Source organism: Acartia tonsa, chromosome 12 (assembly GCF_053477335.1).
Source record: "Acartia tonsa isolate MP-2025a chromosome 12, ASM5347733v1, whole genome shotgun sequence".
NCBI lineage: Eukaryota > Metazoa > Arthropoda > Copepoda > Calanoida > Acartiidae > Acartia > Acartia tonsa.
Window position 1 is genome coordinate 16818589 of NC_137271.1, and position 22763 is coordinate 16841351.

At 29.6% G+C, this 22763-nt stretch overlaps 1 protein-coding gene and 1 long non-coding RNA gene across 3 annotated transcripts; one reads left to right on the forward strand and one right to left on the reverse strand.

The window, feature by feature from the left end:
• Positions 1 to 71: 71 nt before the first annotated feature.
• LOC145333007 (uncharacterized) lies at positions 72 to 20274 on the forward strand. Of its 2 annotated transcripts, none has more exons than XM_080178133.1 (30): positions 72 to 144; positions 1447 to 1526; positions 4055 to 4155; positions 4518 to 4573; positions 5180 to 5267; positions 5684 to 5784; positions 6306 to 6367; positions 6521 to 6581; positions 7032 to 7111; positions 7472 to 7580; positions 7807 to 7891; positions 8383 to 8473; positions 9297 to 9372; positions 9543 to 9655; positions 12472 to 12531; positions 12841 to 12875; positions 12985 to 13098; positions 13190 to 13265; positions 13439 to 13509; positions 13661 to 13722; positions 13914 to 13969; positions 14095 to 14142; positions 14273 to 14408; positions 14680 to 14779; positions 16827 to 16923; positions 17132 to 17197; positions 17416 to 17519; positions 17645 to 17713; positions 19223 to 19343; positions 19750 to 20274. In XM_080178133.1, exons 1-30 carry the CDS (start codon positions 99 to 101, stop codon positions 19891 to 19893), a joined length of 2508 nt encoding a protein of 835 aa, XP_080034259.1. In that variant the 5' UTR covers positions 72 to 98; the 3' UTR covers positions 19894 to 20274. The 2 variants fall into 2 exon arrangements, with proteins under 2 accessions (XP_080034259.1, XP_080034260.1); XM_080178134.1 differs by having other exon boundaries at positions 14273 to 14357.
• On the reverse strand, positions 20053 to 21230 carry LOC145333218 (uncharacterized). The gene is made up of 4 exons (XR_013884477.1): positions 21167 to 21230; positions 20935 to 20983; positions 20674 to 20741; positions 20053 to 20060 (listed from the first exon to the last, which is right to left on the reverse strand). It is a non-coding gene; the product is annotated as an uncharacterized LOC145333218 (long non-coding RNA).
• Between the last annotated feature and the right edge of the window lie 1533 nt (positions 21231 to 22763).

The window sequence follows — 22763 nt, forward strand, 5'->3', positions numbered from 1 at the left end:
AGTGCCCCCTTTAATAAAATTTATATTTCCTTATTTCTAATTGAACAAGAATGGTTTAATGATTAAAAACTGTCAGGGAGAGTTACCATTTGGTTTGTATGATGGCAGAAGAGGTTTTAATTAATGACTCGGTTGATGTTAAAGGTAAGTAACTTATTATTTTTATAAATAAATTGCCACAATTACATCATCTTACAATGATACATTTGAAATAATAAAAAAGGATGACAACATCCAATCAAAAGCTAATCTCTAAATTCAGACGGTAGGACAAACGAGCATTAACAAATGTAGAATTTTAGAACTTAATGAGTAGAACATTAATTGATAAGTCTAAACCAAATTGTATGTAAATTATAGGAATACATGAGAACAAATATACATTTTAGGACTTGATTATAGTTATGCTTTGCTTTAAAAACTGTACCTTGTTGTCCTAGGAATTATTGCTTAACAAGGATGACAACATCCATAAAAGCGAAGCTCTGAAACGGTAGGACAAACGGACATTAACACTTGTATAATGTCAGAACTGAATAATTAGAATGCGAATGTTATAAGAGTCAAAGCAAAATTGTAAGTAAATTTGTTGAAAAACTGCTTGATACAGGATAATGTTTATGGACATACTTACATTTTAGCACTTGATTATAGAGTTGCTTCGCTTATAATATTGTACTTTGTTGTCCCAGAAATCAGTAAACCAAAAATCAGACAAATCGGATAATTAGGTCACATATAAATTTGTTGTTAAAAATGTAAAATAATCAACATGTTTCAAATAGACGTACGGACATTCTGGTAACGATTATAGAGTTTCTACTCTTTCTAACTCGTACCTAACTATTATAGGAATCACCATGCAAAATTTGAAATCGATAGGACAATTCTAACATGCCTAAATTAACGAAAAAAGCTATTTAAAAAAGTGAAAAAATCAATATGTTTAAAATGGACGTACGGACATTTTGGTAATGATTATAGAGTTGCTACGCTTTCTAAATCGTACCTAACTACTAAAGGAATCACCATGCAAAATTTGAAATTGATAGGACAATTCTAACATGTCTAAATAAACGAAAAAAAAGCTATCCATTACGGACGGACGGACGGACGTACGGACGGACCGACCCTAATTATAGAAAAGCTTCGCTTATTAATTATAAATTAAATAAAAGATAATTATATCACAAAGAAATTGAAAAAATCAGTAAATTTTAAATGGACGTACGGACTTTCTGGTAATGCTTATATAGCTCCTACGCTTTCTTAATCCTACTAAACTGTTCATGTTACTGGCTCATCATGCAAATTTTAATATTGATAGGACAATTCTGACATGCATCATTGCATAATTCAATTATGAAAGTGTGAGAGATGAACATACGGACGGACCCTAATTGTGTATAAAATCCTTGCTTTTAAAAATCAAAAATTATATTTCAGCCACAGTTTATTATGGCGGAAAGATGTCAAACACAACACAACAGTACAACATCAACGAACCAGATGATTTCACAGGACCAGTAAGTTTAAATTATTACACTTTTGGTTCTATTTTGTACCCTTTTTGAGGATTTTTGCAACACAGAGGAACAATTTTAAAAGGGTAGAATACTTACAAGGCCATAGGTAGATCAGTTCTGAACTACGGATCACCGGTCTGGACGCCATCTCTGAGTAAGACGAACTGGGAAGAGTTGCAAAGAGCACAGAACAGTGCTCTGAGAGTAGCAACTGGTTGTATTAAAATGTCACAGGTTAGTCATCTTCACCAGAAAAACCAACATCCTCCCTGTGAAAGAACACAATGACATGCTAACAAACCAGTTCCTTCTCTCCATGCACCGCCCAGTTCAACCTAATCAACACCTTCTACATGAACCAATCATGCCTAGAGACAAGAGAAAGACCATCATCAACCATGTACCTTTTGTGAAAACTTATCTCAGATATGGTGAACCGGTTGAACGCAACTACAAGAAACGGCTAAAGAAGAATCATGACGACGCTCACAGAGACTGTAGAAATAAATATCCTGCAAACAAAGTTTTAAACTCTCGACCCCCTGCAATTAATGTCCAGGAAGAAAAAGGCCTCACACATGACGCGGTGCACACTTGCCCAACTAAGATCAGGATATAGTTCTTTCCTACGGTCTACAATAAGCAGATTTGACACAGCACAGAGCATACGATGCCCAGATTGTAAACTAAATGACCACACAACTGAGAATCTTTTTAATTGTACAGCTAAGAACACTACACTCACCCCCTCTGACCTCTGGACGCAGCCCATAAAGTGCGCAGAATTCCTTGGCATATAAAGTGACAACATCTGACCTCCGGATGGCTAATAACAACAAAAGGGTAGAATCTCTATCAGCCAGGAAGTTCTAAATTAGAGGTGTTGATTGTCACTACATCGAACAAAATTTGTGTTTTACTATTCCTAGAGATATGAGGCACACTGTTTAAGGCAAAGCTTTTCTATAACCTTGGCTTAATCAGAAAAACACTATATTTAATTTGGTCGGGGTCGGATTTCCTTGCCTAACCCCAGTCCCCTTGAATTGAAAAAATTGAAATAATTGTATGTGTTAGTGTTTTACCTGAGGTTATGATGGAAAAGGGCACCGCAGGTATATACCATCTTGCATTATTTTCAATTTGTTTCAAAATAATCATTCAGGGTTCTTTGTCTCCTAAGCATTTTGAGGGAAAGCAAGGTTCAGACTTGTAATTAGATTAATTACTTTATTTTAAATATTTCTACAGAAACGCTCAGCCATTAATACATCAAAACTAAATATATTGTTTTTTTCCAATTTCAAGCAGACATTTTAGCGATTTAATCTATTCATTTTGATATATTGTTGTAATGTATAAATTTTTAACATGTATGTTTTTTTAAAGCTTGGTTTCCCTCACATGTAAGCAAGAGTTTTTGTTGTTGTACAAAAGTTATACAAAGTGAATAAAAGAGTAGCTAACCGACTGAAAACATCTCATATGAACAGTATATTATTTAAAGTGTGGTCTTAAAATCATTTATTTTTAAATGCTGATACGTACTAGCGGAAATGCCGTTAGAGGACTATAGTGACTTTTTTTGGTGGGAGGAGGGAGTGGGACGTTGACCCACCGGAAAAAATTAATTGTAGTTTTACAAAGAAAAACTTTTGGTACCCTTATACGAAGGGAAGTAAAGTAAGTCATTCAGCGGCAGTTTTAAAGGTGCATTTACATTGTAAAGGGAAACCATATCGGTTTACCGGCGAACAATATCCTTCAGTACACACACACCCACACACAAAAGATTCCAAAACTTTTAAACTAAGGACAAAACTATTTAAAATAAATTATAAAGGGAAAACCAATACAATTTGTTGTCATTAACATTTTTATTGAAAGGAAAACACAAAAGACTTGGTTTCCATTTATTAGTTTTTTTTTATATTGGCCCTTAAATTACAATTAATTGTTGTAATTTTACATTCGAAATAAGGACATGATTATCCAAAAGAAGCTACAATAGTTGCCACAAGATTTTTATAAATCACAACCAATTCGAACCATCAATTTAAATTTATCTTCATAAAGGAGGAATAAACTATTTCTTATTTTATTTAGGTACTAGCGGCTACAACCCTAGAGGTCTCCCAGGGCCCTTGAGAGATTGGATTTCTCACAGGAGGGTGGTGATACCCTCCGCCAAAATATTTATAAACCTTCCAAGGGCCTATGAGAAGCATATAAAAGAGAACAATATCGGTTCAGTCGTTATTAAGATCCTGTTACTTTTATCATATGAACTGATTTAAACAATGGTAACTATTTCTTTCCAAACATACCAGTTGTTGTATTGGAAACAGCTTTCTGTGGATATTAAAATGAAAAATTATAAGATCACAACTAATTTGGGCCATTTTTATATTAATGGATTTTTTTTTGTAATTTAATGCTATACATGATTTTTCAGTATTGCCGAGAACCAGTTCTAAACCTGCGGATTTTTAATTAGTTTCGAAGCCATACTAAAAATATTATTGTAGGGTATTCTGATTCTATCCCAAGAACAAGATAAATATGGTGGAGATTTTTCCTATTTCAACAGTTATTCTGGTCAAATTACACAGTTCAATATTTGGAACAGGTTATTCTTTATAGCAAAGCTTGTTTATATTGAAAATGTTAGTCTGTCTTTTAGTTAGAGATGTATGTTTGTCCTTTGGTTCTTTCAACTTTACTCTATTTTAAAATCACAGTTTATGTGTTTTGTTTGATTTGTACACACCATCTTAATTATCCCGCATTTTTTTGGTAAATAATTTGCAGGCAGCCACGACTAAGTCTCAATCTTAAACCAGTTTGAAAGCTTTATTTTTTTCAAAAATGGATTGCCATATTTGGGTCAGGTTAAGTTTTTTAAAATTGTAAAAAGTTGATTTTTCTGATAATTTATTTGTTTCACGTATTTACAAATTCTTTAATATCAAATTTTGTGATTTATTTTAGATTACTAACTTTGGATGAGCTAAAAAGTTTTGATAATTGTGCTGTAGACCCAGAAGGTAGGATTTCTATTTTACTTCTATAGTTTTTGGAGTCCACTTTCAGAAAAAGGGATATTGCCATATTTATTTATTTTTATAATTTTATGATTATCAAATTTATACTACTAATTTATCTTAAAAGCTTTGTTTTTTACTGTCTTTAAGATGTCTGAACATATTTATTCTATACCTATTAGATACATACATATTTACATATCTGTTTTATTGGTTCATTATAAATGAAAACAATGCAATGTCAATTCATATAAGTTAATTTTATATAATTTGTCTCGTATAATTAAATGTCATGTAATTATTTTTCATATTTATTAAATTTCTTATAATTTATTGTCAATATTCTTAATTTTTGTAATTATAATATAAATAAAATTAAAGGGGTAAACCTATGATCCAACTTTAAGGCTTAATTACTTCTAGCTATGCAATAACTAATATAATTTATTATGTAAAGTTAGGACTTCAAGACAAAGGTCGTGCAATCAAAGTGTTGGTTGTCAATTAGACCGCAATTATAAGACGCAGAGTATGTTTTAATGGGTGTGAATATAACCCCAAAGCGACACAAAGACCCCTACTAGAGGTCATCATTTTATTTACTTCCAGGAGATGTAGTAAATTGGAATGAGGCAACATGGAAATATGTTGGTGAAGTTACAAGAGAACAACTCACAGATATCACGTTTTTTTGCAAGTATGTATGTATTGTCAGTTTTCTTCATACTGAGACATACATGACAAAAGACGTTAAAAATGGTTATTACTGCTGGTATATCAGATGCGCAAAAAAAAAATAGTTAGTGTAGGAGGGGGGGAGGGGGGAGGGAGCGGATGCTTTGACTTAAAAACAGGTGCAAATCATTACCATGCACAGTTGGGACTTCTCAGACAAAGTTTGTACAATCAAAGGGTTGGTTGTCTGTTGTATGTTATCTAACCAAGCGGATGCTTTTGGGTTCTTAAGATGATCACTTAAAATCGAAGGAGAATTCCGCTCCAATTAGTTAATAGTTGTGGCACAATTAATGGGTGTATAGTATTAATTTGTAAAGTAAATGATATTAAGAGGCTAAATGTTCAGATTAAACACAGGAATACCTATCTTTTTAGGAAAACGATAGCAAGTGAAGTGATAGTCATTCCTGAGCCAGTTGATTTCAATACTGCCGTCCGCCATTGCGAGTTCTTCTCTGGGGTCCTGCAAACTGCAGGTAAGCCTTTTCAATTTTTTATGACTGAGGCTTGACACCTTGACTTATTGTCAAGGAGGTGATGAGTTTCAATTTCAACTTAATACTGCGTCATCACTAAATATATTAAAAATGTGTTCTACTGCTTGCTATATCAGATGTGCAACATAAAACCATGTACAGTAAACTTTCAGACAAAGGTAGTGCAATCAAAGAGATGGTTATCTATTTCAAAACCTTATACCACGGGAATTTGAATGCAAAAGAAGAGATTTGATCCTGTTAGTCCATTGTTGTTAGGTCCTGAAGTTAAAGTAGTTTAGAACTTTGTGGGGTAAACCTAAACTAACTATCTGATGATCATAAAGAACTGAACTTAAGCGAACCTAACCTATCTATTGTTACATAACCCAGTATCCTATAGTATCGCAACCCATTGCAAGCTGATGATGCTCTTGAGATTAAATCTTGAATTTGAAAGAGAACCCAAAATCAAATAGATAAAAACATTTTCTCTTTCTAAACAATTATATAATATTAAGGTTTTAGTGCAAATGACGAAGAATTATTCTTGAGATATCAGAGAGAACTCACTTTTGATGCGGTAGGTTTTTTTTCTCATAATAAAAAGGATTTTAAAAAGTTTTTTTTCAAAATCTTTCATATATTTGTCAAACGTTATGTATAAATTTTCTTGTTAATCAATGATTTATACAAAATATTTAGACTACAGAATGCCTAAATTCTTAAAATTTAGGAAACAGAATGTTTGAATGATGAGGGTGATTTAAGCTTCTGGTTGGGTAATGTTTACCAAGGTAAAACGTTTATTTTGTATCAGCTTAGACCAACCACGCAATTATTTTTTATTAAATCAAGAAATCTGTATGTGATGTTCAGCTGTCGTTGGGGGGCAACACTTATCAAATTGACGACCTTTTTATCTGCCCCCCAAATATTATTTAAGATTTATTGTTGGCTATATCTTTTTTCTGGTTTTGTATCAATGAAATAGTATTTGCAAATGTTCTAAAAAATAATTAAATGCTATGCTAAAGTCTAACTGTTTAAAATTAACTGTACATTAAGCTGTTTTTTCTTGTGGTTTTTCTTGTTTCAAACTATTAATTTACTATGTTAGTTTGGAATAAGAGATTATTTTTTTTGAAAGGGGTATCAGAAAAATTAAATTTGAGAAAATTTGTTGTTCTTCTATCTATAAAAATTTGTTTTTTGATAATCCCATTAATGCTAAAAACTAAATTTAGATGGAAAATGGGTGGACTATCAGAATGGAACAGCCATTACATATCCCCTGCCTTACACTAGACCACCGAAATCTAAATTTGTAAGTTATCGAACTAGAATTATCATTCAGTGCAGTTGCTATAACACGGGTAAATCTGTATGTACAGCTTACCAATTATTCATTAATTGTATGTAATAAACTAGCGGCTACACCTCTGCAGTAGAATAAAAATTGTGCAAGAAGGAGGAGCGATTTTTCTTTTGAGGGTGCAGTTGTCAGTTTTAAAACTAGCTACATGTAAATGTTACCTAAACATATTAGAAGCTTCACTGTAAGGGAGAACCACTTTGGTCCAGTTGTGAGCAAGATTGACATATAAACAGACATACAAACACACACATAAGACATCCCGGTACTTTTGTTAAATGATAACTAATTACAAAGATTGAATTAATTAAGGATGTTTGTCTAATGCGCCAGCAGGACAACATACGAGCCAGAGATTGTAGGAAAACTCATTGCGCTGTTTGTAGAAGAAAACAGACCATCAGACCTATTTATTTGAAGGGTAATAATTTTTACGTGAAATTTGTTTGTCCTATTTATTATTACTCTAAAATCTATAACGCCCATAGGTGAAGGGGGTTTTCTACCTTAATTTTTTTTTATAAGAGAAAATAAAGAAAATTGAAGTGTAGTGGTGTCCTATGCAATAATTCCCCTATAAATAGCTTAAAACCACCAAAAGACCATATATAAACCTTAAGACATGATTTTTAAATTCTATATATCAGGATTGTGCCCAGAAATGTTAGAAGAGGGCTATTTTGATACACAGTACAATTATCTTGATGATGAAAACCACAGAGCTCGTTTAAGGTAAATTTTACATTAAGTAAACTCCTAACCTACAAACTTTTAGGTTAAATTCAATTGGTTTAATTGAAAGCAGGACACCTGACTAACTCAGCGTTGGTTAGGTTATTATGGGTAATCTTCCTCTAGGAATGCAGTGTTATAATAAAAATTCCTTACCTATAATATTGGTTGTATCTTATCCCCATATATAAGAATACTGTAGTATAGATATATATCAGTAATCATTATTTATCATATCGTACTTTAGACAGCTTTCCAGGGATATTAAAATAAGATATTATAACATTAAATATACTTTTCTTAGCCCGAAAGTGACTGTTTAACAAAACTGGTGGTAATTTTATAATAATATTCTCAAAATTGTCTGTAGAACTATTCTATACATTATTTGTCAGTATAGCTGAGAATCGGTTCTAATCCAGCGGATATTATTCGATTTCAAAGCCATACTGGAAAGTTTACTAATTTTTGTATTTGATTAAAATATTCAGGGGAGAAAGTATCAGCCATGTTATTTATTATCCTGGAGAGGATGATTCTAGTGAAGGCAGGACGGGTAACTGGAAAATAGAATCACTTTCGGTAAGTCTTAATTAAAAAAACAAACAAAATAAAGGCTGAAATGAATTGAATGAATGTATCCAGATATATCTAATGTGTCCTATCATATAAAGATTTTTTTTCTGTAGCTTAAGATATTGATACTGGGGAATCTCTACATAGGTCATGTGATGGTTTTAGGCTATTTAATTTAACCCTTAACGGTCAGAGGGGGGGGGGGCGTTAAAGTCCCCCCCCAACCGGTTTTTTCTATCTCATTTTCTGTGTGTGAAAGATAAAGAGCCCAAATTTCGTGACTTTATCCGCGCCGTTTTCCCGCCGACCGCCGCCTGCGGCCGCTGAAATTTATGTTTTGATACTAATATACAATTTACATAAAGATAAACTTCTAGCTTCAAAAATAAGAAAATTACAGCCGTTTGAAATTTTTAAGTAAAAAAGGACCTAAAAACAAAGGCTGTTATATAAAAGGGTGAAGGAAGCGAAATTTGACTTTGACTCAATTAAATTCATTTTCAAACAGGGGACATGCTCAAAATGCTCCGGCCAATAAAGGTGCGGCAAGGGGACCGACTGTTAAGGATTAATATTTGAAATTAATAGTTATTGCTAATTATTGGTTTACAGTCATTACACCAGGAAACAGGAACAGCTGAATATAGATTGCACAATAAAAGTTTTAAAATTTTATCAAACATAATATTTGCAACATTAGACCAGCAATGTTCTAAAAGCTTTATAAAGACTGATTTACAAATCAGTAAAATTAACTTTTTTGCCCCCCCTTATATCAATTTTAAATCTAATATAATCGAGTGTATTTTAACAAATTAAAACCTTTTAGGACCCAACAAAATTTCTGTACCTCTCAGAGCGAGGTTCAAAAGATTTTCCTTTTGGAAGAAAAAATTGGTATCTAGGTATTAAATTTTTGTAAGAAATAATTAAGAAACTGAGAAGCTTTTGGAAAATTAATAAAAATAATAAAAAAAACGTTTTTATGTTTTCAAATAAAAAAAAAGTGACTTAACATTTTTAAATGTAAAATATTTTTAAGTGAAAAGAAACTAGCTGATCTTTAATGTAATAGGAGCTGAGTTTTGTGAGATGCCCATTGATGAAACCATAGAGCTGACTTTAACCTCTTGTCCTCCAGAAAAATTTACATGTACTAATGGAGACTGTATACCCCTGGCTAATAAGGTATTATATTTTTCATTTCTGAATAATAAGAGCTTTTAGTGGCTGTTGCTGTTTCTTTCAAGGCGGTGGTCAAATACATTTTGTAATAACATTGAAAGAAATATATTTTCTAACTATATTCTGTATAAGTTACTCTTTTATAAAATATCAGAAAGAGCTTTAGTCCTATATACTTAACTAGCGGCTACGTACCTAGAGGCCTCAAGGTGCACTTGAGGAGGGGACAGTCGAATTTGATAACCCAAGTTATTATTTTAGATTTTAAAAGAAAAAATAAAAGAATAAAAAAATTTTGGGAGGGGGGGAATTAATTTTTTTGGGGAGGTGCCCCCCCCCCCCATTTTTAATTTTAGATAAAAAAAATATAATTTTTTTTTGGGGGGGGGGAGTAGTCTTTGAAGGGGTTGTGGTACCCTCCTCCAAAATAGTTTTAAACCTTCCCGGGACCTATGAGAAGCTACCCTGTTAAGGAGAACCCGATCGGTTCAGCGGTTAGCGAGATCCTTCGATACAAACACACAGACAGACAAACAGACATCCTGTTACTTTAGTATAAAGATTGACTTGATAAGGAAAGTATACCTTATCCTTGGGAAGTTTATTAGTAAATCAATCAAATGCATAAATGTTTTTCCTCAAACATTTTTAATGCATGTCAAAAGAATTGTATTCATTAATAATTGATAACCAAATATCAAAGTTTATGGCCAAAATTAGTTTTAACCAAAAGTAATTATTATTTTTTATAATCTTTACATACATTGTTTTTTTTTCAACTTTCTATTTAACTCAATCTTGCATAATTATTAAGATATATAAGTTTTCTGGAATTTTAAAGTTAGGGGGAGATTTGAAATCTGCATCAAATTTTGAGGATTTTTTATAAAATTCGTTTTTTCTATAATTCTTTATCTAAAAGCGGAAATGCAATTTAAGTTAATTAATTTTGGCATCTGTTATTGGTGGATTTAAAAAATCTGCGCTCTGATTGGATGGCGTAAATCATTCAACCAATTAGACCGCAGGTAGTTTAAAATCCACCTATCCTATTGGTCAAAATTAATTAACTTAAAATGCATTTCCGCTTTTAGATAAAGAATTATACAAAAAATGAATTTTATAAAAAATCCTTAAAATTTGATGCAGATTTCAAATCTCCCCCTAACATTAAAATTCCGGAAAACTTATATATCTTAATAATTATACCTTAAAAATAGTTTTATAATTTTCTTACAAAATGATCAAAAATAGAAATGTAACTTTTTCTTTGAAAAGAAAGAATCAGTACTTTAAAAATTAAATCTAAACAAGGATGACAACATCCATAAGTAGCAAAGCTAAAAAATTCTGGGAAAAATGACCAATAGAGTATGTTACAAAAAAAAAACTTTAATAATAAAAATCACAAAACCTTTCAAAAATGTATGATGGTCTTTTACAGCATTAAGCTAATAAGAAAACGTTAAAATCAAAATTCGTTTTAGCATCCCAACCAATAGTAAGTCAAAATATGTAGAATAATGTCTTTTTTAATAACTAAAAATTCCACCCGTTTATCTTGAACAGGAGTTAAGAAAATCACAAAAACTTAAAAAACTAGGAATCGTTCTAGCACCCAAACCAATAAGGGTATCGTAATAAAAACTTGATGGAAATATGTAAAGTTTAAACTTATTTAATCCCTAAAAATTTCAGCTTTCTATCTTGTATAGGGATCGAAAAAATCATGAAAACCTAAAAATCTAGGAATCGATCTAGCACCCCACCCAATAAAGGCATCTTAATAAAACCTGATGGAATATGTAGAATTTAAATTTATTTAATCCCTGAAAATTCTAGCCGTTAATCTTGAACAGGAATAGAGAAAATTGCAAAAACGTAAAAATCTAGGAATCGATCTAGCACCCCAATTGATAGACAGACGGACAAAACAATGTATAGATTAGATGCGTATTTGTCATAGTAATCTTCACTAAAAATTCCAGCTGTCTATCTCTAGAAAATCACGTTTCTCCCATAGTGTTACTGACTGACGGACGGACAGACAAAGTGAATTATAGAGTAGCTTCGCTACTAAAAGTACTGATTATTGGGGATAGAGGGAGGACTAGTATTTGTGTATGTAAACTGAAACTTAATGTTTAATTAACTTAATAACATATTTCATTCTTGTTCTTAAAATCAATACAACAATAAAATTAAACTAAAGCTAATATATTTGGTTTTATTTGACAGTGCACATTAATTTAAAATTGGTGAACTCATATTTCAAGCCAAAGAGCTTATAATATATTATAGTGATTTATGAATTTACCTTTAGACTTAATAAGTATATATAATTTATATAAATTGACCTTATTAATCATGTTAGGCTTTTATTTTGAATGATATATTAATAACTTTTTGTGATAGAAAAGGTAGGAAATTTAAATTATAAATGAATTAAAAGATACTTAATCACTTTACAACCTTTCCTTTAAAAAAATAGAGTATAAAATCTACAAGTATTATGAGAAAATCCTTTTGTTACCCAACTTATATTTAAGTATTTCAATACCAAATGACCAATTCAAATATATTTATATTTCATTCTTTAAGAGATCTAGCCAGGGAAATATTGGAAAAATTTGGTGTCTACAGCAATCTGATAAAATTTTGAAGAATAATATCTGACCAATATTCACATCTTTCAACAACATTAACTACCTGATATTAGAATTTAGTGGAAAGTAAACAATTTAAATAAAAGTTTGAGTTAAAAAATTTGGTACAAATACACTGCACATGCCTAGTTTTGATCCTAACTTTTGTTTTAGTGTAATTCCAAAGTAGATTGTATTGATGGATCAGATGAAGATGTTTGTGACTATCACCAGGTATAGCCAGATTAATTCTATTATTAAAGGATAAGTCATAAACCATTTAGTATTGATAAAAAGGCCTTTTGTTATAACTGGTTAAAGATTTTCTGTAGACTGTAACATTTAACAGGCAACTATCTCATGTATTCCATTCTTTTTTTCTAACTAATATTGTCTTCAATACTAATACAATATGATAATACAATATAGTTTCATCAATCATACTACCTTCCTTTACATTACAAATTTTTCATTGACAATATACCATATTTTTATAATTAAAAAGAACTAAATAAAAAAAAGAAACACTTTATTTATCTCTAGATTCCTCCTGGTTACAACAGCTTTTTGGGACCAAGGTACTTTTAATCTCTTTAGTAAATTATCTAAACTTTAAAGATTCTTGATAAATGTAACATGAAGATATAAGCTTTAATACTTGTTTAATGATTTATTTTTATCTTAAAGGACTAAAGGAGCAGAGCCAGTACAAATCTATATCAATGTTTCAATCCTTGCCTTCCCTGATATTGATACTAAGATTCTCAAATTCACATGTGATTACTATATTAATTTGAGATGGTAAGTTGTTCTGATAAAGAGGTGTTTTATAGATTTTAAAGATGGCTTATTAACTGTAAAATAATAATAAAAACAAAAATCATATTTGTAGGTATGATGATAGATTAGCATTTAAAGATCTGAATGATAATGATATGCTAAACAGTATTCAGCTAGATAAACTTCAGGTAAAACATATCTCTAAGATGAAAACTTTACATTAAAACATATACAATATATTTTTTCTTATTTCTTTTGATTGTCTCACAAAACTGGTTTTATTTATACCTTGAGGAAATAACCAACACAGTTACCAATTTAACACAATTAATTTATAGTCAAGAATTATTATTGTTTTTAGAGAACCTGGAATCCTGAATTGGCATTCTTAAATTCTCTAGGTCCTTATCAAACTGTCACAGATGAACTTAGGTAAAAACATAATCAGTTTTTACATGCTTTCTTCATGATTAGAGAAAAAAATGAGATCAATTAGACATTTAAAATTGTGAATATGATAAAATTATTAAAAGCCCAGTCTTTGTACCATAATAAATGTTGGTATAATTGTTATTGTTTGCAGTGTGGCAACAATTAGCCTGGAAAGTAAACCAAGCTTTGATGATTTTACTACCAGCAGAGAATGTAAGTTAATATTGGTGGAAAGAGATGATGCTCTCAAAGTATCTATTTTTTCACATTGTAGAATGATTTATAATACATGTTTTCATATCAAATTAAATGTTATTTCTCATTATAAAAAAAAATCAATACAAAAACTTATCGTAGATGTTTTTATTTTTTTTGTTAGTTTTTAAATTGCACTTTCTTTTAAGATTACAGATTTCCTGGAAAATATAATGCTTTGAATCTTAGAAGAGAGTATTATCAGGTTCCACTTTATTTCAATTATTTAATAATTAAAAACATAATAATTTAGTTACTTTTTTTTCTGACAGGATCAAATTTTATAGATTTGACATAACAAGTTGGTTGATAAATCTTTTTACATTTTAGGACTATTCTTGTGAGTTTGATCTATATTACTACCCCTTTGACACTCAGGTAACTTTCAGATAAATTGGAATCCATTAATAAAACGTAACACTTAAATTATTTTAACATGAAATAGTTGGATAAAAAGAATCCAAAAAAAATTTTGTGAAAGGATGAATTAACTTACTTTTTTTATTAGGTGTGTAGGATGTATTGGGCCCTGCAAGCTTTTACAAGAGATTTTATGGTGCTGAAAATAGATCATGCTGGTGTGGAATACTTAGGTAAAGAAACATTGGAGCAGGTAGACAAACATGCAGGAGTTGAATATTTAGGTAACTTTTACAAATAAGGGACAAGATGGCAAGTTCAATTGAACTAAAAAAATTAAATATGTCTTTGAATCTAATTTTATTATTATTGATGAATTAAGATCAACCATTGTTAGAGTTTTTGTTTGATTTTTCTCATAAGGGTTCTCCAGAGTGTAGCAGCCATTAAATAATTATGGTAAACAAATCAGTTTATTATGCATATACAATGATGTCTTCAAAACTAAAAGATTGTCTTTATTGAATTCAATTTTAGGATACTTAAATTTTTTAGGAAAACGACAACTGCTTGAATATGAAATACAGGATGAGCAAATGTTTATTGATGATGATTACCAAGAAAGTAGAGTTGAGATTAGAACTGTTTTCAGAAGGTATACTAAATCAATAGACAAAGTGTATCTAGATTGTCCAACAGACCCAATTTTTTGTCAAAACGAAAAAGGGATTTTTGCAGACATAAACTATTGTTAAAATTTTTTATATACAAGATAAGGACGACGAAATTTGAAACAAATTTATTTGACTATATAATTTTTAGAAAGCTGACTTTATTAAAATAATTTCATAACTAACTTTTATGTTTTGTCATATGCTTCACATTATACGAGGAAGAAATTTTTACACAAATTAATTTATGCAGGAAAAGCTTAAAGGGAGTGTGAACGTAAAAATTTCTCATCTGATTATCAAATCTTAACATTTACTAAGCACATTTCACTACACTGATCAACCAAACATGTCCTATTCACAAAAATATCCAGAAATAATGCCTTGATTTTATGGTATTTGGAGAGGGAAAAAGGAAAAAACAGGGAAAATCTGAACGTTTTTGTTTCTTATGTTTGTAGGGATATTTAACTTGTCATATATAGTTGAAACAATTTACTTACTGTTAAGGATTTATTTTATGCTATAAAATTGCCAATTCGTTTTTTTATAACGTAGTAAATAATACAAAGTAGAACGATGTCTGTCTGTCCGTCTGTCCGTCTGTCTGTCTGTCCCTTAAGATCTCGGTAACCACTGAACCGATCGGATTCTACTCTTCAGGGTATCTACCTATTGGTCCTGTGGGGGTTTTAAGCTATTTTCTTGGGGGGTGGGACACCCCCAGCCCCCCCAAAAACCAAAAAATCCCCCCCCCATTTTTTTTTTTTTTTTTGAAGGAGATTTCCATGGTCCTTTACGATTTTTGCCATAATTTTTTTTTATCATCTCTTTGGGCAAAGCCCCTAGAGGCTAGGGGCGAAGCCGCTAGTTAGATAATAAAGACATATTTTAAATTCGTATTATTGACAAAAAAATACCTCACTGTCTACAAAGGGTTGAATCTCATAGGTTATATAAAATAATAATATCCTTTTTTATTGTGTTGAACAATAGATAACCCACTTTGGAGAATTAGTTTACACTTTTATCAGACTGTTTATAAAGAAATATTGCGTCTTTATTATTTACAAATTTGTAATTAAAGGTGGGCGAGAGATGGGCCATTTAAAGTTAATTGAATACTAATAAAAAACCTGTTTCTGGCTTTGTTATTGTATTTGGTTTTCAATAAAAAAAATATTGCTTATTTTATCAATTTCTAAGTAACTATACATTAGATTAAAGCAAGGATTATGTTAAAAGTCAGCTTAACTGTTAGGAAAAATCTAGAACTATGTGAAAAAGTTTAATTTTAGCTATAATGGGAGAAAAAAGCAATTTAATGCACATTTTATATAATACGGAAAATTTCTTCCTTTCCCCGTACCTTATAAAAATCGTCGGAAAAAGCCGTTTTTTAAGCAAACAAAAGCGCGTTTTGCTCTATCTGTGAGATATTATGAATGAGATAATGTTAAGATTTGATATTAAGATGAGAAAAATTTACGTTCACAGTCCCTTTAATCCCATGATATGCGACAATTTATTGCTTAATAATTATGCAAACAAAATGCCCTTACATAACAAGATCTGTAAAATGTTTCAACCAAAAAGATCTCTTGAATTAGTCCATTTAGATAATATGTCTCTTGGATAACTCTTTTACTAAATCCTAATTTGTTGTAACTTTTTGTTTTTCAACTGGTTAGCTTCAAATGTCATCTAGATACAGCTCAATCTTGTTTGAACTTAAATAAAGGAGCCACACCCAAAAGAAGTAATAGGGATCTTAGGGGAAATAATAATGAATAATACAATGTACATACCCAATGAGGATAAACAAAATTACTCCTTTTCCAGATAAAAATTTTTCACTGCTTGTTGATGAACGAACCAATAAAATTTTAAAAGTTTTAAGCTAGTAAATATGAAAACATGATTATAAAACTTTTGGTACTAATTTAACTAACAGTCTAATATCCCCATCCTCATTTCTAACAACTTTTGTAACTGCTAATCCATGGAAAATTGAATTCTATTTTAATTTAGGAAAATTCAGTATCATTTGTTCAACACCTTCTTACAAACCAAGATTTTGATAATAGTCGCCTTCCTTACTTTCTACTTCAAAGTTGATAATTTTACAGTAAGAATTGTTATTCCTTTTTCATATTTATCTCTTTTTATAGTCATACAATTCATGAATAAATTCTCTTCTAGCACACTTTTTCATTCTATTTTACTCTGGAATCTTTTTTCATGAAAGTAAAATAAAATATTATTTTGTAGTATAATTTGTAATTTGAAGATTATATTTACATTTTTAACTAAAAATGTTTATTTCTGAATTATAGGACAGAGTGATGGTTAGTTTAACTCTACAACTTGTTGTGGCAACTATTTCTAATGGAATTTCATTGGTAATTTAGTTCTTATAAATTTATTATTGTAATACAGATATACTGTGACCATTTCAAACAACTGAAAAAGTATGCTGTTTAAATTAAATATCCTTGAAAAAAAGGAGAGGATAGGGATTTGTTCCTACACTAACCAAAAAAATCTATGCAATTAGTGTTATTGTATCCTTAACATACACACATATATATATTGCTTAAAGATATAATTTTAATTTTAGAGTTTACCAGCCACCCCATATTTAAAAATGATAGATTACTGGTTATTTGTTGCCCTCAATCAGATGGTTGGATCTCTTATTTTCCACACTTTTCTGGCATACAGGTAAATTTCTACCTGATTGGTCTCCAGGGGCACTTGAGGTGGACTTATGTAGCAAAACGTGTAGATAATTTTTATGTCAAAATAAACTATTGTAATTGTTTAAATAAATGATAATTATTAATCAGGGTGATGAAAGAACTTGATGAGAAAGAGCATCAAACTGGAAGAACTACAAGAATGTTTGGGACAGATAAGTAAGATCTTTATAAAACTTTACATATAATGAATTTTAAATTTTTTTTTTTGAAAAATGTATGTTTTCTGTAAAAATGAATAACAAAATTAACAAAAGAATATTAGAAAGTAAAAACCTTAAGGAAATTACGTGAAAAATATTGGATTCTTGACTATTATATTTTTGTATTAACAGAAAAAAAAACCTAGATTAATAGAAGAGATATGAAATAAAATAGGTTTAGATATAAAAAGGAGAATAATTAAAGAAAACAAGTAAGTTTCACACACCTGTAAGATTTTATTTGGAACAAATTTATGTTCTTCTTTTCATGAAAGAGTTAAAGGCCTACATCATTTACTAAGTATATTTGCGATAACTTTTATTTAATAGATTCTTCCAATTTTTAACATTTACAAAACAGCCTGCTTTATTGCTTCAAGATCCATGTCAGATCTATATAGAAAATAAATGTCTATAAATGAGCTCAAGTCTTCCAAGGGATAAATGTTTAAAACTCATAGTGCTCCAAAAATCCATAATAAACTCTCATTGCCCAGAACGATAAGACCCAATATTTTACTTTATTAAGAATAAATTCATTTTTTTTACTTCATGTTGCTATTTACATAATGTTGAAGTATTTAATTACTATTCTTAAAACAGAAAATTTAAATTCATAATATAGTAAATTTAAGAAAACTTAGTTTTAAAATAAATTGATTCTAGCGCCACTTTTAATGTGTTCAGATTTACAAACAAAAATTAAAAACATTTTAACCCTTTCATGACGGTTATATAAAAAATATATATTGGAAAATAAATTCCATAATTCAAATTACATTTTTGAAAGAATGAAAAAAAGCATTATCATAAATACGTATCTGAAGATCAAATAAAGAAATCAAAAGACAAATGGAAGAAAAAGCAAGTGTGAGAGAGAGGTTTAAAAAAAACAAGAAAACGCTAAGGCAGAATGTTATTACGTTGATAGTATCAAAGGCTTTTATTATAAAATAAATAACTAAAATCAGCCTGACAGAAATTCTAACGTAAGTAGTTGAACTTGAAGTAATCTTTATGTGCAAGTTAATATATTTATATTTATTTTCTAATATTTCTAATAATTAACAAAATCCATATTTCTAATTCTGAATAAAAAAAATGCATACCTAGCGGATGCGTACCTAGCATCCAGGGGCTTTGTAATTAAAGGGGCAGAAACAGGCTAGAAAAAATAGCTTAAAAACAATCTGAAAATGAAATAGTCTAATGCCCTCAGACAAAAAAAACTTTATATATTATTAGCGTTTGCCCCTTTGTTATCTACGGACTAGAAAAAAAGCTTAAACCCATCCCAAGACTTAAATCTAAAAATTAAATAGCCTAAAACCATCACGGGACCGATGTTAAGTTTATATAAAATAGAGAACCCAATCAGTTAACCCTTACAGAAAGGGGGGGGGAGAGTTAAAAATATAGTTTGTATAGCTTCACTCTTAAAATTAAGCTTACTATTTTGTCATAGCGTTGTGAGAACAGATTCTAGCGCAAGGATAATCCGGCCACAGAGTTCTCAAATCCTGCGGATGGCTAATAAGGTTATGAATGTAAATCAACCTGCTCCTGACATTGAGGATGATGATGAGGTTTGTTTATTTGCTACTTAAGACCTTCAAATAGGAAGTCATGATATTTTGATAGTTATATGAAGGCAACCATTTTTCTCGCATTCATCCTTTTTTTGCAAATTGCTTTCAATTTATGTTTATTGTCAATTATTAGACATTAGACAAAATTAGTTTAAAGCCCTCATTGAGAATATTTTACTGTAATTAATATAATTACTTATTTAATTTAATTTCAATACTAAATTTAAACATGGATAGGTTCTTCAATCATAGCTTTTTGATTAATTTCAGTACATGTTGTAACTGCTAGTTAATTTGTCAAAAAAAAAATATTTTATTTTTAGTCAAAGAAAATGTTAAAAAGAAGTCTGGTTCTAATATATAATTTGTCTTTTATAATAATTTTTATTCTTATCTTTTTTAGGAACTACCAAAGAGCAAGAGATTCAACAGAATTGGACGAAACATATTTATCCTAGCCACCTTAACATTCTGGGTTGTATTTTGGATCATTGCCACTATTGAGTTCCTTAGACCCTCAGACGAATATATGACTAGGAAATTGTAAAATAATAGCTTGAAATCATTTTACAAAGCAACATATATATTCTTTATGGTTCTTACTCTTACATTATTATTTTTTTAATTCTATGAATGAGATGAAATTTTTTTTTTAGTTAATATTTTAATGGTATATTATCAATTTTATTTGTATATCTCTGATAAACTATTTCTCTAAATATATATAATTTGTTTTATGCAAAGATTAATTGGTAAATACGTCTGTATTTCAATATTGAATGATTTTAATTTAGTCAATATTACTCATATTTTTACATCAAAGTAATATTTAAATTTCTGCCAATAGAATACAAAAAGATCCAGAAAACTAATAGCAGATAAACCTGTGAATAAAAAGTAAATGATTTTAATACATTTTGAACATAAATTAGTTAATTGATTTCCAATCTAGTTATCATACGCAATTTTTAAATTAATCACAGATGTTCAAGTTTAAAAAGTGTCACAAGTTAATCTCGCAGTCCTATAAATAAGTGTTGAAAGCATTTTTTGGTGAAAGAACTTACATTACCAAATATCTTTTGTTTTAATTTACAAAAAGGTTCATAAATTAGAAATCTAAACCTCAAATAGCTGACAAATTGCATTGGTGCCAATAATGTTAACAAATTTAAATAATAATAAAAAATTAAAAACTTGATTAATTTTACTCTACAAATGTTTTTATGGGACTTTCCTTTTTCTATTTGTCATTTTTTATATGAAAACATGCTCCTATTACCCAACTTAACTGAACACAAAAAAATGAAGTAAAACAATCAATTACCTAGCCAGAGTCCTAATGAGCTTCCCAATTCAACAATCAAGTTAAATACATCAAAACTGTAAGCATCCCTACAATGTAAATTAAAAAAACACATTATGTACCCCAAAGTCTAAAAAAAAGTAAATTATATCAAATAAAATATCATAAATGAAAAATAAATCAAGATACTAAAACAGAAAAGCTATGCCATCCTTTCATTTTCATTCAAAACCTTTACTTTATAATTTTTTCAGATGACTTTTGTGATTACAATTACTTCACCTTGAAACAGAAACAACTCCATTGTTTTTAAGTCTCAAAGCAGCTGATCCTGAAACACAGTATCAAAAGCTTTTTCTAAGTCATAACAACAAATTTCCAAGATTTATTTCTATAGAATATTAAAATGGTTTGTTATAACTATCATGTAAGAAGGACTAACTTATTTTGGAAAAAGTGCACCTATTTGAAAATAAGTTCAAGCAAATATTTTTTTCAATGTTATTTCTTGTACCTGGTATGTTTGTAGATTTAAAAGTTCTCTGAATTGTAATCTGTAATGTTGTACAAGGAGGCATGCATCTAGTGGTATCATATTTTATTGAAGTAAAGAAATATTATGTGTAGTAAGATACCTATGTGTTTTTGTGTCCTAAAGATGTTCGAAAGTTAACTTGTGGGGGGGGCGGGGGGGATAATAGAAAATAAAGAATAAACTAGAAAAAAAATTAAATAATTTATTTCTAAAATGATTCCTTTTCATAATGTCCAAGTCATCACTGCTCAGAAATCTGTTATTTTTAAACTTTAAATCTATTTTTATACTTGCAAACTTATCTTTTTTTAGAATAATTCTAAGAAAAATATAATTTAAGGTTTTTGTTTAAAGTTTCCTGTAGAGTATATCTCGAATGTTTTGGTATTTTTTGGGGTCCATCTAAAATATCATACGCATTTTTTAATGATCAAACTATTTTCAAAATTTATTATTTTTATCCTTTACTCTTAATCGTGAGTTTCATGTTCAACGTGGATATTATGAAAGGGGAAATTTTTTGTCAATTTAGCTTGCTAACATGGAACCTATTTATTTGCCCTTCAATTAATCTAAATAGTATTTATCTAGTAGCAGGGTAGGAAACTGGGTTAATTGGGTTGAAGGGGGAAATAATTTTTTTAGCCAGTTTCGTGTTTCACTTAGTTGGAAAACATGAAAATCTGGTGGATATCCAGGTAATAATCTATCTATTAATGTAAAATAAAATTTGTTGCCTGCTTCATAGTAGTGTTTTCACAGTTTAAAAGTGAAGCTTCAGTATTTGACCTAAAAGAAGATAACAAACATAAGATCTAATGTATTCAGGGTTGAATAAATATTCTATAACAGATTTTTTATAATGGTAACTTTTTAAAAAGATTACAATATACCCTTTATTTAACGTCCAAAAAGGAAGGCATCCAAACCACTCAATAACCTGCTCTACCATTGCATCTGTGCGATCAAAAGAATTAAGAACTTCAAATATTAAAACATTATAATTCAGGTACTATTCAAAATTAGGTATTAGGCATGTACCTATTATATTTTATAATTCAAATTTGTATTGAGGTACAATACAATCTAGCAATTTAAACTATTAAATAATTATGTCTATAACAATTTTTCATATTTTTTTTTGAAAACACAATTATATCCACTGAATTGATATAATTATTCATTCTTTGTATTCAATAAAAACATTAATCAATGACGTAAAAAACTTCGAATACATATCTTTTTATTTGTATAAAATTTTTATGTACTATGAGTAGTAAGATATATAAGTTTAAAAGAATTTTAATGTTAGAGGGAGATTTGAAATCAGCATCAAATTTTAAGGATTTTTTTAAAATTCGTTTTTGTATAATTCTTTACCTAAAAGCGGAAATACAATTTAAGTTAATTAATTTTGACATCTGTGATTGGTGGATTGAAAATTATCTGCGCTCTGATTGGAGAAGTTTAAGTGTCGCACATCATTCAACCAATTAGAGCGCAGGTAATTTCCAATCCACCTATCCTATTGGTCAAAATTTATTAACTTAAATTGTATTTCCGCTTTTAGATAAAG

Coding starts and splice junctions, on each gene's coding strand:
- LOC145333007 (XM_080178133.1), top strand. CDS start 99: ATGATGGCAGAAGAGGTTTTAATTAATGACTCGGTTGATGTTAAAG. Junction 7,892..8,382: donor AACCACAGAGCTCGTTTAAG/GTAAATTTTACA, acceptor TAAAATATTCAG/GGGAGAAAGTATCAGCCATG. Junction 17,520..17,644: donor CACACTTTTCTGGCATACAG/GTAAATTTCTAC, acceptor ATTATTAATCAG/GGTGATGAAAGAACTTGATG.